Raw genomic sequence first — 23,041 nt, 5'->3', positions numbered from 1 at the left:
CTCCAGGGTTTGCAAGCGCTGTATTTATCTCGGGGAACCCACATCGCGACCCAACAAGAACCTCGAATTTAAATATTCTGAGGACTATACGTTCGCAATCTGGTCTCGGAAATGCGGTCCATCGACCCTCGTAATATCTGAATTGTCCGCAATATATTCCAAGGTGTAAAGAAGCTCGCCTTTCGGACCATATGCATGGGGTTCTTCACGGGCGACTGTCACAACATCGAAGACGGTACTTGTCTTTCGGAAGATGCGATCCATCTCTTCCAATGAGCGAGACGTGGTTTCTGGGAAGAAGAAATAGACGAATGGGACAATGAACGCATTGCTGTGAAGAGTCAGCAACAGGTACGAGAATTTCTAGATTGGCCGACTCACATGATAGCGAAGACAACATATGTCTTATATCCAATGTTGTTGAAGGCAATTGGGGTAATCATAACAACCATGAAGTTCCAAATCCAATTAGAAGAAGTGGATAGAGCGTTTGCAGGGGCACGAATCTTCAATGGGACAATCTCTGCAGGGTATAACCAAGTCATACCAAGCCACCCAATCCCAAAGAAAGTATTAAAAACGAAAAGAAAGACAGTTTGTACAATGCCTGCCTTTTGTCCAATGTCATTACCTGTATTGGATGTGCAAATTCTATTAGAGATGGCTAGAACCACCATAGAGAGCGACATTCCAATTGAGCCGAAGATCATATGTGTCCGGCGACCGAATTTCTCAATAGTGAATATAGCAACCACAGAAGCCATAAAATATTCCGTTCCATTACAAGCGGAGATCAGTCGAGACACAGTGCTAGTCAATCCGATCTGATTCTCCAGCAGAGTAGGAATATAGTATGTGATAAGGTTGATACCGCTGATTTGCTGGAACATCTGATTCACGTATGCCAATATAGTGCGATGGAAATGACGGTCCTCATTCATAGTGAACATGTCCCGGAATGAGCCCTTAGACATTTCCAACACGGTTGCTTTGATGTTGGTGAATTCAACGTCCACAAGTTGCTCTGTAGTATCATCGCCCAATAAGGACTTGAGAACCTCACGGGCTTCATCTTCACGACCCTTAAAAATAAGCCAGCGCGGAGATTCTGGCAGAAACATGACAAAGGCGAGAATGATAACTGCGAAGACTATCTGAAATGAAATAGGAAATCGCCAGGCAACTTCATTGGGATCAGCAAACATGAGGCCGAAGTCAACCCAGTAACTAATGGTGACACCACAAGTAGCCATAGCGCCCTCTATCATGACCATTTGGCCACGACGGTGAGACCTGCAGCATTCAGATTGCCAAGTGGGCACAGTAGAAGTATTGATACCATTTCCTAATTTTCAATTCATCTCAGCCTATTATATTCGTTCGAAAGTCTAACAGCCTATAACTCTTACCGAATCCGGTCACCAGTCGACCAACGACGAGCTGTGCAAGGCCATAGGAGGTACACTGCAAGATGGCCCCGATACAAATAATGAAAGAACCAAGGAAGATGGCTTTGCGCCGTCCAATCCTGTTGCCAATCCAAATTGTGGGGATCGAACCCGCAAAACAACCTAGGTTATATGCAGCGACAGTAATGCCTTGTCGCGTTGATTGGCTGCTCTTCTCCGCGGCAGACCAACCATACATATGCGAATCAGTCGTGTCTATTGCTGGGAAGTATTTGACAAATGACTCAAGCGTGAGCAAGCCTCCAGTGACACCCTGGTCATAGCCAAAAAGCAGGAAGTCCAGGCCAGCTATGATACCGATAGCTACCTGCAGCCTCGAGCCATTGAGACCCAAGAACTGCTTGGTGCTCATCATAGCTGTATAGATTGAGAGTTGGTTTCTCCTCGTGTGGCTTTCTAGAGATCCTCGGTCGGTTCAATAATAGGACTACTGGCTGGCTATGGAGAAGAAATTGCAGGACGACGATCCAAGCAGAAGACCAACACCACAGGGAGACTGGGCTGGGCCTTTTGCGTGAAACGCCATCCCGAAATTGGAAACTACTTTCGCTAGTGCAAACTTTGACTATATCTGACATATGGATGTCACCATACTCCTAATTCCCCTACAACGTAAGTGGCGCTTGTGGTATCGACTTGTGTGGTGGAGGCTTTTGACGGCCAGTAAATAGGAGACGATGTAAACACGAGCATTTATGGATAAAGACGGCTCGTAGTGGGGCGGCTGAGCTGAAGAACCTATCGACTCATTGCAGGCCCAGCCGCTCCAAGATGTCGGGAGACTCCACTCTGCGATCGCGCGCCAGATTGGCTCTGAGATCAGCTGAAGAGCCCACCGCCATATCGCAGATCTTACTGTTCCGAGACGGTAGGCAGCTCCACCAGTTCCTCGCTTGGGTTGCTCGATCGAACGATCATTTAAGACATACATGAGTCCAGACGTCCTATTATATTGTTCATCACTACACTCATTAACATTGAAGATAGATATATTATATAAACAATCCACTGCTGAGTTATCAAGCAAGTAGGTAAAATACATATAGTGCATCGGTATATTCAAGCCACTTGGCGTATATAAAGTACGTCCACAGTGGGTCAGTTCAGTAGCCGAGAAGAAACATTTGGGAAAATCAGATCTCAGTGACAAAAGGCACTGTGAACGCCACTCAAATGATCGGCATAGCAAGAGTAATACGTATTGATCTCTTGGTATTATTGAAGCAAGATTCAAGAAAGCAAAAATGACAGATGGAAGCATAGCCTACAGCCTACGGGTGCTCAGATAATCATGTGTGAAAGCACGTGACGATTTCTGCGGCGCGAGATATATAAGGCGCTGAATTGAGTGGGGCTATAGTGTTCATGGAGTTCAGCTCAGATCTGGAACTATCCCCGTATAGGACGTGATCACAGTATAGTGTCTGAATAGAGCTAGTGCATGATTAGTCTTAGGTCACTGTCTGTTTCACATTTAAATCCCTCAGTCCGTTGACTTTCTGAATTACCTTTCAAGATTTTGGCATTATCGAATAAGCCCATCATGATGAACAAACTCGCATGCCCAACTCAGGCTCTCAGGCAATTCCGAAATGATCACCCTGAAATCACCTTCATTCGTTTGCAATGGCAGGACTACTCAGGGGTTCTCCGGACTCGTGTACTTCTCTTTGAGTCCGTTATTGCTTTAATCGACGAAGGAAAGCCTTTTCAGGCCGCTGGGATCGCGATCGACTGCACCGTCAACAATATCATTCTGCATCGAGCACCACCCCGAGGCATGTACTGGGCAATTCCGGACTGGTCATCTCTTCGTGTAGCTTCTCACCCTGAAACTGCATTGGTGATGTGCGCCCTGGACTACGAACAACATTCCTCAATTCGTAGTGACCTATGTCCACGGCAGGCGTTGACTTCGGTGTTGCGAGAGGCAAGGGATACCTGGGGACTGGATTTCCTCGTGGGCTTTGAGGTGGAGTTTACTGTGATGAAATCGTGCGCATCCTCGGACGCAATGGTTCGATGTAGTGAAGGTTTTGGTCTATTTTCTGTTGCCGGTCTACGTGATCCTTGTTATCAATATGTGGAGCAATGTGTTCGTCAGCTACGCGCTCAGGGAGTGGAGATTCTGGCTGTGCACACAGAGGGAGTCCGAGGGCAATATGAAATTGTCCTAGGGCCACTTCCACCAACCCAAGCGATTGATCAGTTATTACTGGTACACGATTACCTTAAAGACATATTCTTCCGCCACGGATACACGGTCACCATGTCTCCAAAGCCGGTCAATTCTGAGCCCCTAGCTAATGGCCAGCATATGCATCTTTCGCTTCAGCCCGCCAGTCCTCTTCTTGAAGATTCGTTCCTTGCGGGTATCCTCAAGCGTCTTCCTGGTCTTTGTGGCTTCTGCCTGCCGCTGGAAGTATCTTACCAACGACTCAAGCCAAACGAGGCTGGATTCTCAGTCGCCTGGGGAACAGACTCTCGACTTGTTCCTATTCGGAAGGTTAAATCTAGTCACTGGGAAATCCGATGCATTGATGTCACTGCCAACATGTACTCCACCTTAGCAGCAATCTTGGGAGCCGGACTTTTGGGCTTGGCAGGCAACGAGCCACTGATCTGGCCGGATCTGGGGGTTCCAGAAAATCAAGCTTCAGATTGCAGCGACCCGATGCCACAATGCCTTGAGGATTCTTTAGCAATCTTGGAAGCAGACACTGGGTCTTTGGCTACTATCATTGGTCGACCCATGATTGATCACCATATCAAAATGAAGCGTTTCGAGATCGCTCAAGTGAAAAAGTTGGACCCAAAGGCATTCAGAGAGCTTCTCATTGAGCTGTTCTAATATCATGGCAGCCTTGGAGACATACCGGTGTCTCGAGGCCGAGGAATAGCCCGGCAGGCCATGTGCCTAATTACATGTTTCATTAATGTTAGATGTCGCTCTCTTAGCTTCACTAATAAATAATTCACTAGCGTTGGAGAAACTCCCACCAGTATCGGCAATTATTCGAGGACAGGATTGAGATAATGATTTTGTTTTGTATACGCATACCGAAACTTGGCTCCAATATGGGGTTCAAGTAAAGTGTGGTGGAGAGAAAAATGATAAGCAATGTATCAACGAGCGTCACGGTGGACTTGAAATTCCGTAACGCAGATTAGAAATGGAAAGAAGATATCGAAATCTCACGTACAAGGGCTGGGTCGTGTTTTGAAGCCTACATAGAGGCACTGGCTATATAACACACATGGAGAATAAGCATTACGTGACAGGAGCTCACGTATTTTGAGTCTTGACACAAGCCCTGTTTCCAAGCTGCATGGGGGCCACTCTCAATTTGTAATTTTTTTCTGATATCTTCCAACCTACCACACAAATAGCCTAAATGCCACCGATGCGGCAACTCGTCCAATTTCAAATGACCTAAAGATAGCGCTGGTAGCGATTCTCAGTAGGCACTCGACTTTCACTGGAAGAAAACGCCAGCGGGAGGTGACTTCAGTCTTTGGTGATGAAATTCCAAGGTCGCAGCTCTCAAATCCTAGGGCATACTACAAGCCTCTCCTTCTATGACTTTTACTTGGACGTCTCAACTGTGTGACCTTTCTCCAATCATTCATGATATAGTTACATATGCACAGGCTTTCAGGCACGATTAGTCATCATGACGGTGGAACCGACCCAGGTCACATGATGTACCCATGATCAGCAGTAGAGGCTCCCTTTACTCCTCTTTATAAGCACATGGTTGGATTTCTTCGTTCCTACAACTTGATGGAAGCTGCAACTGGCTATAAAGGTGGCAGTTGTTTGCGCGGAGTCATCACGGCATCCATTAGACCTCTAGAGTGGCAGACCTTTGTTGTCTAGAGGGCTTGGCGCCTTCACATTCCGCAAGAGCATGTTTGACCAAATGGCACAGGAATGCTCAAGAACCGCCATTTTCAGCTAGATACATTATTGATGATGGCTTGGTATTGATCTACAAAAAAAACCTTTTTTGTCGGGCTGCTGTCGTCGGATGCCTCAGTTCGACCACGTTACGATGGTGGTGTTTTTAGCTTTAACTCAGGAACCACTGCTGACTCAAAGCAGGAAGGCATTTTGCTTGGTGGTAGATAAAAAAAGGTTCTGATATTCAGCAACGAGGTACTCTGGTTCATACCACACGATATTTGTTTTCATGCATTTTAGAACTAGTAACTTTCCGTCCTTCACTTGAGCTTCACTTTCCGTAGGTCCCCTGCTTCCTCCTTGCCGCTCCCCACAATACAACTGCGAGCCACTGATTTCTCTTCTTTTATCTGCTGCCCTTGCATTCGCGTCGTACGGCTGCCTTTGCATCACCGGAAGAAGTCGTTCCCCCGCCCTCTCTGGCGGCTAGATTCGATGAAGTCGAGACGAACCTACGGCCTGTTCCTGGGTGTCGTCTTCATATTGGGCTTATTGTCCCTCAGATCGGCCGAGTTCCAAAGTCTTAGGGAGGACTGGCTGAATACTGCAAAACTGGCTGGGAAATTGCGAGAGAAAGGTCTCAAATTATCGGCAGATACGTTGTTCAATACCCATACGGCTGGGCATTATTGTGTCAAACCAAACGTTACGTCCAAGGAACATGCTCTCGATCGACCCCAAAGGATTCGGACCGAAGAAATCCAGACATACATCAATGCGATCGTCAACCCCGGCGACAACTCCACCTTTAATCAGCTTCAGTGTCCCCACACCATCGGATCGCGATATGATATACTCCTCGTACCGGACTACACACGTAATGGGAAGAAGCGATACTTCTTTGCACTGGATCTTTACCAAGCCATTGGCGTTTTACCCCGACTCATGGGTAGCATTATCGAAGCAATGGTTTTCCTTGGGCCAGAATACTGCGTCTTATCAATCGTTGAGGGCCGTTCAGACGACGGCACATGGGACATCCTTAATGCGCTGAAATATTCTGTCGAAAAGCTTGGAGCGGAGTTCCATCTCGAAGTGGATGGGGCAAATCCCAAAGCGAAAGGCGTGGACCGAATTGAGGCACTGTCAAGGCTACGAAATATGGCGCTGGCGCCACTTATGTGTGGATCCAGGGCAGAGCGCAAACAATATGCCAAAGACTCCATCATTATCTTCATAAATGACGTTGCATTGTGCCCGGAAGATATCCTTGAGCTACTGTTTCAGCACGTTACCCAGTCGGCTCACATGACGTGTGCCTTTGACTGGCAGGACAGTGGTAATTGCTTCTACGATAGCTGGGTCTCTCGCTCTCTGGCGGGTAATACCTTCTTCGATATTCCTCGGGACAAGTGGGACTACAAAGACTTCCTTTTCTTCGACGATCCACCGAGCAAGAAGCGCTATGAGGCCTTTCTTCCGTTGCAGGTTTACTCCTGCTGGGGAGGGATGGCCACCATTGATGCGGCACCGTTCCTGCAGAGAAAGCTCAAGTTCAGGGCTTCCGAAGAGGACGAGTGCTATGCTGGGGAGCCGGCATTATTGGCAAAGGACTTGTGGCGCATGGGCATGGGCAAGATTATGGCGGTGCCGACGGTCAATGTTGCGTACAGCGATTACGAGGCCAGGGGCACCAAGGCAGTTCGGGGCTATGTGGCCGACCATGTCAACGCAACGGTGGCTGCTTCAGGAGATGAGTTGATTCCATGGCAGACTGAACCTCCTGGTATGGTCAAGTGCCTGCCTGATTTCAGTAAGCCTTCATGGACCAAGCCAATATAGGTCACTTTTCTGTTCCCCAAGGCCTCTTTGCTTAGATTTCGAACAGCCTTGGGGATTCGATTCGCTTATCTGCAATTTTGTTTAGTCTACCTGAATCCCGAGGGCCTACAGAGGAATATGTTAAATCCCGAGCGCTAAGTAGAGAAACGAATTTTTATTTATATATGTACCTACTCGGCGGCTATACCTGCGGACCGGAATGGGCGATAAATTCAACGAACAGCGCAAACTTTTGAGATTGTGCTCCCACTGCTTGTCCTCGGATCTGAGTTTCATTGTAGAGTTCCTTAGGATCCAAGTTTGTCGTGGAAATCCGATCCCAATACAAGCTACGATATCAATATGGAAGAAGACGTAAACCACGCAGTCGGATTGAACGCCCAAACCTCCTATTAACTCTCTTTGTCAGCTCAATCCACTCAGTGAGATTGGGGCAAGATGCAAATGAGTCAAAGAAATTTCGTAGCCAACTTCAAAATATACAAGACATCGTCTCATGATTTTAGAAACCCTTAGCCTGACAAAGCCATTACTACATTATTTCGAGTCAACTTGACCTCAGTTTCATGACTTGACTCTTGGTGAATCAAACCGACTGCTGTGACTCCTGACTGAATGTGATTGTTGAACGCTGGCCCTTAGATCGCTTGCTAGGACTTCGCTGTACCAGTTGGCGATAGCTCTACTAAGAAGAATTGCAATTTCAAGCCTCAGCAAAAATATCATTGGATGCCCTTTCGAACACAAATTTGGCCGAGGAGTTTCAGCAAGGTTTCTTGGCCTTGAGCTGAATAGTTGAAAAGCAGTTTTGGCACGCGTCCCCAATCAAATCGCCGGTCTTTCCACTTACACAACCGCTTCTGAACTTTCTGAACTTCCGGCCAAGACTCCGCCGCGCAAAATTATAATAATATTAAGATGGTACGGTGGTAAGATGGAGGGGTGCAGCGCGATTTACACTGGCCATGAAGAGACCAAATGCGACGACTCACGTGCCTCCAAAGCTTGAGACATCCTGCAAATACCCATGCGTTGAATAGTTGGGAGATTTATGACCTCTCATAACCCCGGATGATCGCAGTAAGCAAGTGAAACATAGTTGACAACCCTAATTGTGGCAGAGCTGAAGAAAAATCAAGAAAAGACATGGTCGGCGATTTCATGGAGACCTATAGGGGGAATCTAACCAATAGAGAGTGGGGCGTATCCACTATGTTAACCCAAATTAGTCGAATTGTCAATAGATCATCGCGCTAAAGTACGGACTTGCTCGGTTTCCCCTATTAGTGAGACCCTATCAAGGGATCGACCGATCGATAAATTATGTCACCACGAGCAGAGATGATCTTCACCTTGCCTCTCCACCTTTCTCCGGGAACTGCCTACTGTGCGGAGCAATACACGCCAAGCTCTAACTAGAACCATTGATTGGTCCCTGCGCTGAAGAACTTCAAATCCCGGGGTCCACAACTATTGAGAAGGGATCGATCGATCGATTAGTTGATCATTGCGACGAGCTGAGATGAGATGATCGCCATCTTTGCTCTCCACCTGCCTTTGAAGATTGCCCGGACAATTTCCGTCATGGATTACAGTAGACAGGTTTCCAAGCCAGCCCGTCACCTAGAGGGTACGATCGACAAGTTTTTGTAGGCTATGGAGTCCATGCCCCATTAAACCCTCAGCTATTGAACTCAACAAGAGGTTCAATCCCCTTTTCTACGCGTATTTACCTGACTGACTAAACAATATTGGGGTGATAACAATACTGATTAGCCTTCCTCGCCAGGCCTTATAAGTACCTTGGAAAGCCCCTGCCAAAGTTTTCCAAACTCTCAATCAATATCTCCGCAGCTTCTCAAGCATACCAATCAAGATGCAGTTCAAGCTCAGCAACCTGATCGGTCTCCTCGCCGTCGCAGGCACCGCTCTCTCCTTGGATGTTGCGACCTCTCTCGATGGCTACAGCGCCCTAGCCCATGATATTGGTCTAACTGCCAAGTCAATCGAGCTTCTGAATGGCTTTCAGACCGGACAGGTGAGCTAATATTAAGCATGCAAAGCATTATGTCATCAATAGCATTCGCTAACCCGGACTAGGAATTGGTCGATGGTTACCACAGTCTGGTGAAATCAGAGAACAAGGGCTACAGTCAGGCTCAGGATGCGCAAGCGCTTTCTACAGACCAGCAGCAGGCAGCTTGCAACTCTTTCGTCACCGTAAGTCATCCGTTCAAGTCACCCAGTGAAAACAAAAGGAGACTCACGACATTTAGTACGCATCGGTCTTGACCGACACACTCAAGATTACCATCGGTAAGCATGGAGTACTGGAGGCAGTTGGCATTGCCTACCCAATAGCGGCGGTGCTGCGAGGTCTCGAGGGTACCACTGATGTATGTTTCCGCAATAACTTGTCAAAAATGACCTATTTATTTACTCACATGATCGCAGACAATCGCATACACCCTTATCGCCGACCTCGCTCCCAGCTGCGGTGACAGTTTAAAGGATACCAAGTCCTCTCTGGACAAGGTCATGACGAAGGCCATTAACACTTTTGCCGACGGCCTTGCCTAAATCTGACCAATCAGGATCAATAACGTATTGTGCTGCTGAGAACTGGGAAACCCCAAATTATAAGAACGGTCAATATGAGAACATTGATGGTGATAAATGAATGCCATCACCTTCGCACTTGTACTTGCCAGCTCTTGCTACCCTCCCATGTATAGATCTTCCCATATTTCAGTAGGATGTCTCTATGTGTTTCCAGGATGCCAGCCTTCGCAGCGGAAGTAGCCAACCGCTTGGGCATTCGCGTGTTTGTTCAGCAATGCTTTCTCCTTCGAGCTGAACGTGCTCTCGCAACTACTCTGTGTTGTCGGTTGGTCCGAGCCAGAATCAGGGGAAAGGCGAGTGGGCTATAGGCAGGTCTTCAAAACTACAAAGCGATATTTGAACGAAGACTTGTCGTTATAGGCGAAGAGCTAAAATGTTTTGGAGCAATCCATATTTATTCTCGGGCACTTAGGCCAGAAAGGTGAGCTAGTAGCGACTCTGTGAGCCTGTGAATTTCATCTGTATCAAAAGTTCTCCAAGGTAGTCAATTTCTGCTATGCTTGAAAGCAGGCTGAACCTTTGCTGATTAAACGTTCGAGCTGATGGCGGTATGGAGCGGTTTGTTCGACCACTGCGATAACACGATAACGTGATAAAATGGAGGTCGTTTACAGGACCGAAAATTTTGATAGTTGGGTCTGCGCTAGACCGAATTAGGATAGCCCGGTAAATGTATTACAGAGGAAATTTGCCTCGTTTCTTCGGCATTCAAGAATATGTTCCTCGCTTACAGGTCGATTCAACTCAACACATAAGGTATCTTTTTATGCAGGCACAGGTACCCAGTAATCATATCAATAACCCGAACATAGACTTCGCTTTCAGTATGAAGCCTTATACTCAAGTGTATGATGTGTATCATAGCGTACGTAAAGTTTGAAACATGCAATGGACTGCCATGTATCTACCAAATTCAGATGCCAAATTTTGGTCACCCTGGAAAGTTCAGGAACAATAACACGAAAATTCCGTCATTTTATGTGTTTCAAGGCTGATTGGTGTGCACATTGTCTTCATTGCAAGTATTAGATACACAAATTGATGTGAGGTTAATACTTGTAGAAATCTATAGCAGAAGATTAAGTAATTGACCCAAGGGTTTCAAATTAAACGTACACTCCTGTACTTACTGGATACCGAAAAAACCAGGCAGAACTCTTTTGAATTACAACTTCTATACTAGTCCCAGTTCGGCATAGCGCTGATCCAACTATCAATTGTTTGGGTCCTTGTAATTAAAAATCTCCATAAAAAAAGCCTAAATGGATTTTCGCCCTGAAAAATCCTCGTGGGGTTATTTACTATTGACTAGACGCATTTTGCATGGCTTCCAGTCGCCCCCTGCCCATTGCTGAGGCATGGGAGAGTCCCGATGCTTATATTGAAGAGCTGCTCTTATTCTCTACCACGTCGGTGCTTTTTATGAATTTGTGCGGTGGCGTGCATATGGTCGACTTTCTGACCCGCGAGCCTGACGTCTATACAACACTACTGCCAGAAAATTGGAGGTCTTTCTTCGACCATCATGATATTGAAAATATCATTCAGCTGCTCCTAAGGGAGGACCTTGATCACTTACAACGGCCTCCGGGTGCCGATGTAGATCACAGCAGTCGGACTTGGAAAGGCGGAGCTTTCCCTCCTCAAAGCCTCTTAGACTACATTTTCAATGTTCGTCGATTGTTACTACAACAAGGCTCATTTACCTCACCTTCGAAGAAGATTGATCTTCCAAAGCAAGTTGCTATGCGCATGAATAGAAAAAAGGTGCACGAGGTGGAATGCTTTTCACAATATGTTGCATCCCTATCAGACACTGTTCATGAGAACCAAGGGAAACCAGTTTCTCATATTGTGGATTTTGGATCTGGACAGAACTACCTGGGACGCACCCTCGTCAGCTCCCCTTATCATAAGCATATCATCGCAATCGAGCGCAAACATGAGTACATCACAGGTGCCAAGGGAATGGATGTTCGCGCCAAGTTAGCGAATGACCCTAAGGCTCTTCACATCCCCAAGAACAGGATTTCAGGCGAAGGCTGCGACGGAATTACAGAAAAGAATACATTTGGGACAATTAATATGCCCCAACCATCACTAGATGGCTCACGGGTTTCGGAGGATGCTACTATCTCCAATATGCTAGGCGAGATTAGCCTTGACCCTGACGAGCTGCTAGGTTCTCTGACAAAAGGGACACCCCGAGAAAAACTGCGGAAGCCAGAGATCGATAATCGCGGTACTCTCAGCTATATCGAACATGATATTCAAGATGGCTACCTAGAGCCCGTTATTGAACACGTCACCAACCCGTCCTCGGATGGTACCCCAGAGGGGGCAGAGAAGAAAGATGTTAATGCCAGAGTAATGGTCGTTTCTCTTCACTCTTGCGGAAACCTTGTTCACCATGGCCTTAAATCCCTCATTCTCAATCCCTCGGTCGTGGCAGTTGCTATGATCGGCTGCTGCTACAATCTATTGACCGAACGCCTCGGTCCAGCCACAAATCAACTACCTATCCTTCAATCCCTGCACCCTCGACTTGAGGAGACTGGCTCATCATACGACCCACACGGGTTTCCTATCTCCAAATACTACGAAGACTACCGAAGTCCTGGAACAACGACAGGTATCAGACTCAATATCACAGCACGTGCATTGGCCGTGCAAGCTCCACACAACTGGACGCAGAAAGACAGTGAAGTCTCGTTTACTCGTCATTATTTCCGCGCTCTTCTTCAGCGTATCCTCGTTGATCGAGGCGTTCTTCCTAAGCCCCTAGCGCCAGAGGACCCTCCCTCTGATGGATCCCATTCGGAGTCTAAGGCCAACGCATTTATCATCGGATCGGTACCTAAATCTGCATACAAGTCCTTTAATGCATATATTCGTGCGGCTACGGTCAAGATGAGCGGAGACCCGGTTTATGGTTCCAAGATACAGGACCGCATTGCTACCATGACGGATGAAGACATTGAGCACTATGAGGCTCAGTACATTCACACAAGAAAACATATAAGTATCGTGTGGAGCTTAATGGCATTCAGCGCTCAGCTTGTGGAGTCCATGATTGTTGTGGATCGGTGGCAATATCTCCGGGAGCAGGATTCCGTCAAAGAATGCTGGGTCGAGCCAGTGTTTGACTATGGTTACAGTCCGCGTAACCTGGCAGTGATTGGTCTTAAAAAGTGACCAGTATTTGAATAACAAATTAAGGCTTCAAGCACTTGTTGATAAGTAGGCTAGATGATACTGAAAGCGACCAACAGATTAAATCATGTACTTGGTCCCTGCATGGCTGAAAAGCGAGATCCAAATCCAAAACCGAAGTTACTTTACTTGAAAGCTAGCGTTCTGTCCATAAGCGCACGATGCTCCTGCAAACACCATCAAAATCGTCTTGCAGCTTAGCAATATCTCCGGTGGTGGGGCGCAAACATTGATAGCTTGATGTATGGTACCACGCCGGCAAAAGGAATTCGATCTCGTCGCTTAATTTTGCGGAAGGCTCAGCGTTCGGATCCAAGGATCCTGGCGATTCGCGTGTATGGCTGCAAGTTGGCTCTGGAAAGCCACCATCCTTGTATCTAGATAGGCGATCTCTTGTTTCGGCGGGACTTTTTTGGCGGCCGGGGGTTTTCATTGAATGAAGAGCGAGGTGCCTGTTTATCCCAGTGGCAATTTGCGCATTTCTTGAAGCCAGGGAGTCGAACACAGTATTCGAAAGGGTCATTACCCTGTCGGTAATGGTTACATTGGAGTGTCTTATCGGTAATGGCCACCCCGACTGTGTACATAAAGATTGCCTCCACATTCGCGACTCTCTGGTTTATCTTCGAGGATTATTGTTTTTCATTGCAGCTGAGTCGTGAGGCATTTCGGATTGTCGGTTCGTTCACAGCTGGCATACTCAGTAACACCAGCGGGATCTCTCCTCGCAAGCTATTGCTGTCTGTTACTGCAACGGAGAACGGACACGGCTTCTAGAACATGAAGTCCGCCCATGGGCCGGGTGAGAGGTCTGTAACACCAGTAAGGATTTCAGGTATTCTGCTTTTCTTTCTTATCAGTGCGATGCTCTTCAAGGGGATGGAATCACAAGACTCACTCCGCCATTTCCACGGCAAGGAATACAGTGAAATTGGGTTGAGGAATTTAGGTAGGTGGAAGAGGCATAATTAAAGGTGAAGGAGGAGGAAGCAGAAAGACCGAGAGAAGGAAATTCTAGAAACCGTGAAAGCGACCTTTGGAGATGATCTCATCAATACAATGTCTATCTGGATACACAGATCTCCAAACTCACCTTACAGCGTCCTCTAATGGTTTTACTCCTGGTTCCTCTTGTTACCCGATTCTCTAACTTTTGGGTGCTGAAGAACATATTGCTGAAAGTAGAATGGAGTGTGAGGATTAGATGTATATTTATATTTATAAAAACGTCGAGAGCGGTAAGGATAGATCGTTGACATGTCTAAGTGTCAGGAAGGGGCATTTACACATTCAAAGATATATATACCCGGCAACGGCCTTATGTATAACCGAAACATGTTTGACTAAATGCTCAAGTTAGTCAGTCTCTTAGTCATTCGAATGTTTGTGTGTGACTTCAGCACATTCCAAGATCGTCCCGCTTGATGACCTCGGGAATTAATATAGGATTAACGCTTCAATGAACCACTCCAGGTGGATTATCGTTTACAAGGTGAAAGAGCACGCTTTACACACTTGGGGCATCATTCTTTGAAGTTTCATGAACTTTATGGTCATACTGTTCAAGGGCACCCACGAAGAGATTGGGTTTGAAATAGTGCTCAATGAATTCAATTTACATTTGAACTTGACTTGCTGTACCAGACGATGAACCAGTGCTTGTACTGCTCCTTGCGCCTTGCGCCAGTCTAAATGTCAAAATAATCATCATCAACAGGGAGGCATCTCGACGAATTCTCACTTTGTTCACCTCTTCACTCCCATTTTTTCTCTTCCTTGTTTGTTCTTGAGCCTTTCATTCGCAGTATCTCTTTGTAAACCCGGCCACGTCTATTACGAATTTTACCAAGCATGTCATAATCAAGAACAGATAATAAGGTCACAAAGTTCCATCAAATTTTTTCGCAGTGTTAAAATCAGGATTACACTTCTTACCCCGGTTTATATGGGTCTCAATTGGCATGTCCATCTGGGTCTTTTTGAACTCGTTACATAATGTATTTTGTTTTAGACTTCCGAGATGTTCGAATGTATTTGCGACGGGGCATCCAATTTCTTGGCATGTCCTTTGTGTTTGGTAAGCTTTTTTTGAGTCATGATGCGAGGCTTTATGCAAGATATTGGACAATATGAAAGGTTGTGTAGTATAATGATGCATATTTGCAAATGCCAGGTTGAACCTTGGAGCTGAGATTGGGCGAGGAGTGCTGTCTTTTCGAACACTTTTACTCTAAAGCAAACTTTCAAGGTTAAACTCAACTGCAAAGTTGGAGGTACATGTGATTTAGAGTAGCTTGGTATTGAGGAGAATACAGTATATGTTAACGTGACTGAGATCGGATTCGGGGTTGTTTCAGCTTATAGGCAAGGGCTTAGATACCACAAACACATCATTCAATTGTTCTGACAATAGAAGAGTTGTTCCCGAGGTATGAAAACAATCATATGCCATGCCGTTCTCTTTCACTATCTATCCTTTGTTGTGATGGATATAGCGTTAATGTTGAAACATCGTTCTGTAGTTGACTCTAATTTCGACTTGTCTGTTGTCATGCTAGCTTTCTTTCTAAACGATCTTCCAATCATGACACTTTGTCTTCAGGGCTTTACCAAGGATATAGGATCTTTGAAAGCCTTCCTCCTCCGCCTGGGCTATTTACCAAGTAAAGCTCATCATGTAGCAATACTTTTCTTGATTCTTCCGTCCTTGCTTTGCATATTTTGCTTTCATCCAACAAACGATGTATCTTATTTCAGGAAACTTGATGTTGGTAAACTCTCATTAGAGCTCCGTTAAAACCTTATATGTAGATCGAGTCCCGTTCCGCTCACCAAATCAATATTGAACATCATCGAAGCTTTTGGAGGGCCTTGCCAACCAATGGTCATTCTATAGTCTCCAATATATAGTATATATACTTTCTCATTACAAAAGCCTATAGTAGATCATCCAGTTTTTATAGGTCCTCCTCCCGTTCAACTAGGGCTTCCCATTCGACTAGCACCTCCAGGTAAGATTGGGAGCGAAAATAGATCATCTGGTAGCTCGTACAAGACGGTCACATCATTTCAACTATATCAAAGCCGTAAGGGAAATCCTACTGCACATTACATAAGTTCGAGTCCGGAAAGAAAAATGTAAAGTCTAGAGCAACTAAGTCCATCCCCATACATGAGCCAAGGGCACCTCAAACACGGGTCTAAAAATGCCACACAAGGTAGGGAGACTTCGACAACAGCAGGGCGATTACACAGCCGCACTCTTAGGGGCACTCTCGGAGCCTTCAGCTGCTGCATGGGCGTCAATTTTCTTGAAGCTGTTGAAGGGGCTGAGACAGAAAGCGATTCCGGCCGCAGCGATCGAAATAGCGTAAGCGGCCTTAAGACCTGACATGTAAGCAGGCAATATAGCAGACATCTGGTCAGATGTGAAAACGTTTCGCAGCTCGCTTGCACCAGTCGAGACCACTAAGGCTGAGTTGATGTTCGGTGCGGTTGCATTAAGTTTGATGATAATTTGGTTGACGAGCCCAGCTTGTGCTGCAGCCACGAAAATCGCACCCCCGACAGTTTGGAAAACTGAGATATGAGGTTTGTTAGCACATCGAATAGAATAGAGAAGAGGCTGTAAGCAAAACTACTTACAGACAATGACAGCCGTCACGGTTGCAATGTCACTGGGACCCACTGCGCCATGCACCGCATTGAGGGGAACCTGGTAGGCCAATCCCCATCCAACTCCGCCCACGATTTGGTATCCAATCCATTTGCCAGTGTTTGTACTGATGTCCAGCGAGTATAACAGCCCCGAGCCGATGGTTGCAAGGACCCCACCGACAACCATAAGAGGAGCAGTATGACCAGTTTTGGTGGTGGTGCCACCAGATACAATGATAGCCAACGACGTCGAGATAATCAAAGGAAGGTTTCGTACACCAGAAATAGTAGAACTGACGTTTTGGACACTCTGGAAATAGTAAGGCAGGTAATAGACTATGATAAAGTACGAACCTGCGAAAAGAAATGCGTCGATTGAGTTCACAAGGATGAGGCGGTTCGACATCAAGCGCGGCGGAAAGGCGGCCCGTTCTCCTTGGAACCATTCCCACATAATATAGGCGATAGTCATGAGAGGAAAGCCGACAAGAAGACCAATGACAGTACTGGAGCCCCATGACTTTGTCTGTCCACCAAATTGGAGTGGTAAGATGTATGAAGTAATGGTACAGATCAGAAGGATCGTTCCGATGGGATCTATCTGCAGGATCCTTTCCTTCAATGTAGCTTTGGTTATCGAGAGGCTGTCGGGTGTGTGAAAGGCGAAAACAATGGAAGTGGCTGCGAGGCCTCCAATGGGCAAATTGACGTAAAAGCCTAGATGAAAAAAATCAAAATTAGCGAAGTCCAGCGTCTGGTGATAAGTACTTTAGTTGATCGAGTCAACAGCAGAAATACTCACACCACCTCCAAGTTACTTTGTCGGCGAATACACCCCCAACAAGGGGGCCAACGACCGATGCTATCCCGTAAGACATGCCAATAATACCGGTGAAGAATGGTCGCCTTTTTGGACTGGCGATGAAAGCGACGATAATGAAAACCCCACTCCCAATACCAGCTGCACCAACTCCAGCAATTGCACGACCAACAATCAGTGCCACAGAACTTGGAGCCACACCACAAATTAAGCTTCCAAGCTCGAAAATGAAAACCGCAAGCAGAAACGAGATCTTTAGCGGGAAATATTTGTATATTTTTCCCCAGGTTGACTGGAAGCCTCCAGTAGTCATCAAGAATGCCGAACCATACCAACTGGCATCATCAAGGCTGTGAAATTGATCGGTGATCTTTGGAATAGCCGTCGCTACAATTGTCTATTTGTTTAATATCATTAGATTATGATGGCACTTTGAGAGAGACTCCTTTCCCCATGGAGGGATTGTGAGACATACCATGTCGAGGGCAACCAAGAAGATACTCATACCAAGAGCCACGATGATTATGACTAACTTGAGACCATGAGGATACTGTGCTTCGTCGTCCTGGTTCTGTTCTTCCGCATCTACCTTTCCCGGTAGGCTAGAAGTCTCTTTGTCATTCGCAGCATTGCGATTCTCGCTCTCTAATTCGGCCGCATGAGGAGCGTTGGTTATTGACGACTGGGCGCTCGATTGTGCAGTCTTTCGCTCCTTTTCCAGGTCGAATCCTGAGCTCATTTCTGCTAATTTTGCAATGGAATGTTACCGAGCTGTGATTTCGAAGGAATTATGTCAACACAACAGGACAAATTGAGTTAAATAACAGTAGTTTTCACATGGAGGCGAGGTTTCAAGCACTTATTCAAAGCATGTATGACAAATGCCTGCCGTATTCGAGACTGTCCTCGGCGGAGCTTTTTCCAGGCGTTCGTCCGGACGGAGGAATTAGTAGTAACAAGAATTACACCTTGTACCTGTTCCGCCGTCACTTTCTGCGGAATGATCACAATCTGAACACGGCCCATTTTAAAGCTAGCGAATAATTTGTTCTGGAGGTAGTAACTATTTCAACAACCTTGGAACGTACTATTCATGGATGTGTAGTACAAATGTGGAGATATATCACTTTAGCCCCGATTTGTCCTAACCACGGATGCTATATCAAGGTTGCCAGTCATTGCTTGCAATATGACCAGATATAATTTTTTTTCCTGTTTCATATCCTATGCTAAATACAAGATGTGATGTTGTTTCAAACACAGAAGGGCTTTCGTCCGCCGCATGTTGCGTGTCGCGGCGGACGAATGACATCCGCTGAGTCAGCTATCCCCGAGCATACCCCGGCCGGCGATCCGATCTTGGGATTGCTCTGTCCAGCTTCCATCATCTTTTCCGGCCTCCGCAGCAGAAAAGCCCAGGCTGAATGACTGATTGACTGACTGAGTCTATGCATCGGCGTCGATATGGACTACGGGATCATTGCCGAATCAGAGGCGAAGCGGAGGAAGATCCGCAAAGGGACCAAGAGTTGTTGGGAGTGCAAACAGCGTAAGATGAGATGTGTTAATGCAGACCCCAGCTCTCCAGCCGATGCCGAAGCCGTATGCATTGGCTGCCAGCGGCGAGGATCGAGATGCGTGAGCCAGGAGTTTGAGTTGGTTGACGGAAGAGAGAACGCAGGAAAACTCGAGAAGAAGGGACGACACCACAAGCACGGTAAAGATAAAGATCGTGTTGCGAGGGTTGAGGCCTTGGTTGAGCAACTAATCAGGAAAGTGGACCGTCATGGGGAAGTAGGGGAACCTGCAACAAGTGCATTCCCTAAACCTCCAGATCGGGGAATCCCTACTAGTGCATCAATAGACCAAGACTCTTCACTTTTCTTGTCTTTACCCAAGCCTTCGAATGTACGTCTGTATGTTTTTGAAATCTAATGTTCGAATGAACACTAATTTCATCAGGATAATGGCCCGGCTGAAGCAGTAGGGAGATATGAAAAGCTCTCTCAAAGATTGCACGAGTCCTTGCCGTCACGACGAGTAATCGAGATGATATACAATACCCGCCGTAGAAGTGACATTATTTTCTCTGAGGTGCTGAACGCTCCATATGCTGTCCTCGAGCAGAGCGGCCTCAAGTCGTCAGACAGTTTACTCGAAGTCCCTAGTGCGAGTTCGCATCCAGTGTTGATCGCAAGACACATGCTTTACTTTGCTACTTTCCTGCAGCATCTCGACCCTGATTCCCTTCGAGCAATAAATGGCCTGCCGGAACCACTCTCTACACTGATGGATAGATTAGCAAGAACTGCTATTACTTTGGTCACGACAAGCGATGAGTTTTTTGGCAGCATTGAAGGACTGGAGTGTGTTATGATTGAAAGCATGTACTATCATAATGGTGGAAGTCTACGACGAGCTTGGATAGCGAACCGAAGGGCTATGGCTATTGCACAAATGATGAACCTCCATCAAAGTCCAACTCGAGCAAAATACAAGGTTCTTGACCACGAAACGAAAGCACATCCACAATTCATGTGGTTTCGAATTATCTCCCTCGACCGTAACTTGTGTCTCATGCTAGGCCTTACGCAAGGCTTCTTCGACCAGAGTATGGCCACTGGCACAGCATTCAGAGATGACACCTCTATGGGCCGTCTCGAGCGCATGCACTGTACTCTCGCGTCTCGCATATTGGAACGCAACGAATCTGACCCATGTGCTAATGACTTTGTCCTGACTCAAAACCTCGATTTGGAGCTACAGAAAGCGGGTAGAAGCATGCCTAGCAAATGGTGGCTTATGCCAAACCTAGACAGTGTCACGGATGATCCACTGGCTCTCTTTTTGGATATGGGACGGCTGTTCAACCAGCTGTATCATTATAACTTGCTCAATCAGCTCCACCTGCCTTACATGCTTCGTTCATCACTTGAACGGAGGTACGAATATCCCAAAATGACCTGCGTGAATGCTTCAAGGGAGATTCTCTCCCGATTTATCATGTTTCGGGGCTACACCAGGAATAAATTCTGCTGTCGGACAGTCGATTTCTTCGCACTCGTGGCTGCCATTACATTACTTCTGGCGCATCTCGACAGCCACCGCTTTCCACAAACCAGCAACCTCTTAGCGCACCAATATCTTAGTGATCGTGCCATGATAGAGCAGGCGCAGGTGAACATGGAGCAAATCATTCGGGTTAACGGAGATACTTTGAGTGCCCAAAGTGCGGATTTGTTACAGAAGTTGCTGGCCATCAATTCCGAAACAGTAGATGGCGTCAGTATGGAGAGCGTCAGCGTTCAGACGCCAGAAACTGCAGCGTTGAAGTCAGGTGAAAATGTCAACGGCGTTGTTCGGGTGCAAATACCGTATTTTGGCATCGTTAGGATTGCCCGTCAGGACGTTATATCTAAGGAAATGGCTAACGAAGCACCTTTTTCAAGTAATGGCCAACCATACGTTCCGATGGTTGGTATGCATAACACCGAGAGCTCAGGAGCTACAGTGCGTGATCTTGGCTCTGGTCGCTTAGATGGAAATGCATTTTTTAGGTCAATGACGGAAGCGGAACACAACTCTGTTGACAGTCTTAATGGTCAGCATGTACAACTCACCTCTCGATATCAGGATACTGTTTCTGAGACCCTCGTGCATGGCAATCAGGATCCTGAGCTCACTGCGGGGATGGACGACTGGGCATTCCAGGGTGTTGATACGGCTTTCTTTGACAGCATAATGAGAGGCCTTGACAACGTACATAGTTCAGAAATTTGGCATGATAGCCCTTAATCTTAAAGATATAACAGCGTTCTATTGATACTAAGTGTTTTGCGTCCCAATGAGGGTATTGATTTTGCGGTAACAACTGGCCGAGATCCGTCACTATTGCACAAGCAAAATGCGCACTCAATGGATCAATTTTCCAAACACCAGTATGTGTTAAGTGTAATACCCTGGCTCAAAACACTCCTGATGGACTGGATCAGCTCACATGCCATTTGCATGGAATATACACATCGATCTATTAACTGCATCGGTCAGCTTTAAAGTCCTCTTATTAGGAGAACGTAGCAAGTGAAAAGCTCTATGCCAATCAATAAGATCGAAATGTAAGCTAGAGTTTATGGAACTTTAATATGCCGCCAAGTTATCCGGCAGGGTGCACTGAGGTGTGTACAAGTCCAGTAACGGCAACTCTAAATCTCACGGAGCTTTTTGTACGACAGTGCTTTGGAATGGTGGAGGAGAAAATGGCTGCTCTAGCCAAGGTGCAGCTGCATATTGTTGGACAGCGAAGCCATGCCCCCTGTCTATCTATATGAAAATCTGTTTCTTAGTGTCTGATTTGCAAGACTTTAAGTGATCAGCCAAGTGCGACGTAATGCAACAAGTCAAGCACTACAATTCCTTATTTGTCGCACCACTGTTATTATTGGAGCAACAACTGGTTGTAAGGTTACATTGACCGGCTTTTTAATCATACATCATAGTACCGTCACATGAGCGAAGCCGCATCTTCGGAATCCATTCCGACGATATCTACAAAAAGCACCAAGCGGACTTGCAAGGTTGTAGTCAGTTGGATCTTCTCGCTGTACCTATATATAGCCTTATGTTCCTTTCAAATAATTCGGCTTTTTCCAGGGAACAAAACAAAAACATAAACCGCCTACTTTTTACCTCAACGTTTGGCATCTGTCCTAGCAACCTCGGATCTCCGCAGTAAGCTATGTTTTGCATCAATGAAATTTTCTACATGAGAGTACTAGAAAGATTGAAAAGAGTTGACAATAACACACCACTTGCAGAGAATCGTGAAGAAGTGAGCAATGAGACCACTGCCGTGGATTTTTGCTTTTTTTTCTATCTATATAACTATTATGGCTGCAAACACAACTCGCTACAACTCGGATCCGCCATTTGGGGCTATTGTACTACAGGACAGGCAAAATCTGAATGACATGGTTCACAATAACCCTGAAACGGTCCTCAACCCTGAGAACGGAGGATATTACCTGAAAACCATGGACGGGGAGGTATTAGCAATAACTGGGGACGACCTGTGTGTCGAGTTAGACGCCGCTTTAGCAAGTGCGGATGCTCTGGACTCTGCGGAGCATGAAGGCAACTCTATGGAGCCAGGGAGCAAACAGTCAAGGAAAATGGAACCAGAAAACCAGTGCAGCCATCCTCACTGCTTCAGCTCTGTCGCCTGTCTTTCTTTCAGTCATTGCCACGTTTGTTTGAGTAGAGGAAGGTGTATTTAAGCTTCATTGGAGCTCTTCATGCTTTCGGTTAAGGCTGTGTATAGCATGTAGCATTGAATGGTGAACCAATCTAATTTGCTTTATGTTGCATGTATAACATAGGGGTAAAAATATTACACTGTAATTGATCTATAGCGGGCCGATTTTATACAGGGAGAAACCCGAGGCAATCTTAAGAAGCTATTGATAGGGGAGAAACGTGGCCTACCTTTAGATATCGGTCATTGGATGGCATACCGCA

General features: G+C 46.3%; 7 protein-coding genes across 7 annotated transcripts; 5 read left to right on the top strand and 2 right to left on the bottom strand.

Moving 5' to 3' along the window:
* Nucleotides 1–84: 84 nt before the first annotated feature.
* On the bottom strand, nt 85–1,824 carry N7503_007093 (General substrate transporter; the record flags this gene model as incomplete). Its single annotated transcript, XM_057066640.1, has 3 exons — nt 85–331; nt 382–1,345; nt 1,410–1,824. 3 exons carry the CDS (start codon nt 1,822–1,824, stop codon nt 85–87), a joined length of 1,626 nt encoding a protein of 541 aa, XP_056920321.1.
* A 1,188-nt stretch (nt 1,825–3,012) lies between these two features.
* Nucleotides 3,013–4,320, top strand: N7503_007092 (glutamine synthetase; the record flags this gene model as incomplete). Its single annotated transcript, XM_057066639.1, has 1 exon — nt 3,013–4,320. One exon carries the CDS (start codon nt 3,013–3,015, stop codon nt 4,318–4,320), a length of 1,308 nt encoding a protein of 435 aa, XP_056920320.1.
* A 1,548-nt stretch (nt 4,321–5,868) lies between these two features.
* Nucleotides 5,869–7,215, top strand: N7503_007091 (glycosyltransferase family 69 protein; the record flags this gene model as incomplete). The annotated part of the gene is made up of 1 exon (XM_057066638.1): nt 5,869–7,215. The coding sequence occupies one exon, from the start codon at nt 5,869–5,871 to the stop codon at nt 7,213–7,215; it is 1,347 nt and encodes a 448-aa protein (XP_056920319.1).
* A 1,876-nt stretch (nt 7,216–9,091) lies between these two features.
* On the top strand, nt 9,092–9,795 carry N7503_007090 (uncharacterized protein; the record flags this gene model as incomplete). The annotated part of the gene is made up of 4 exons (XM_057066637.1): nt 9,092–9,253; nt 9,316–9,435; nt 9,492–9,611; nt 9,670–9,795. The coding sequence occupies 4 exons, from the start codon at nt 9,092–9,094 to the stop codon at nt 9,793–9,795; spliced, it is 528 nt and encodes a 175-aa protein (XP_056920318.1).
* Nucleotides 9,796–11,160: 1,365 nt separating this feature from the next.
* On the top strand, nt 11,161–13,032 carry N7503_007089 (uncharacterized protein; the record flags this gene model as incomplete). Its single annotated transcript, XM_057066636.1, has 1 exon — nt 11,161–13,032. The coding sequence occupies one exon, from the start codon at nt 11,161–11,163 to the stop codon at nt 13,030–13,032; it is 1,872 nt and encodes a 623-aa protein (XP_056920317.1).
* A 3,265-nt stretch (nt 13,033–16,297) lies between these two features.
* N7503_007088 (MDR family MFS transporter) lies at nt 16,298–18,266 on the bottom strand (the record flags this gene model as incomplete). Its single annotated transcript, XM_057066635.1, has 4 exons — nt 16,298–16,629; nt 16,696–17,424; nt 17,510–17,924; nt 18,003–18,266. 4 exons carry the CDS (start codon nt 18,264–18,266, stop codon nt 16,298–16,300), a joined length of 1,740 nt encoding a protein of 579 aa, XP_056920316.1.
* A 725-nt stretch (nt 18,267–18,991) lies between these two features.
* N7503_007087 (uncharacterized protein) lies at nt 18,992–21,322 on the top strand (the record flags this gene model as incomplete). The annotated part of the gene is made up of 2 exons (XM_057066634.1): nt 18,992–19,435; nt 19,490–21,322. The coding sequence occupies 2 exons, from the start codon at nt 18,992–18,994 to the stop codon at nt 21,320–21,322; spliced, it is 2,277 nt and encodes a 758-aa protein (XP_056920315.1).
* Between the last annotated feature and the right edge of the window lie 1,719 nt (nt 21,323–23,041).

Source organism: Penicillium pulvis (genome assembly GCF_028828015.1).
Source record: "Penicillium pulvis strain IBT 33274 chromosome Unknown contig_5_segment0_segment0, whole genome shotgun sequence".
Taxonomy (NCBI): Eukaryota; Fungi; Ascomycota; class Eurotiomycetes; order Eurotiales; family Aspergillaceae; genus Penicillium; species Penicillium pulvis.
This window is presented reverse-complemented; position numbering and strand designations above follow the sequence as displayed.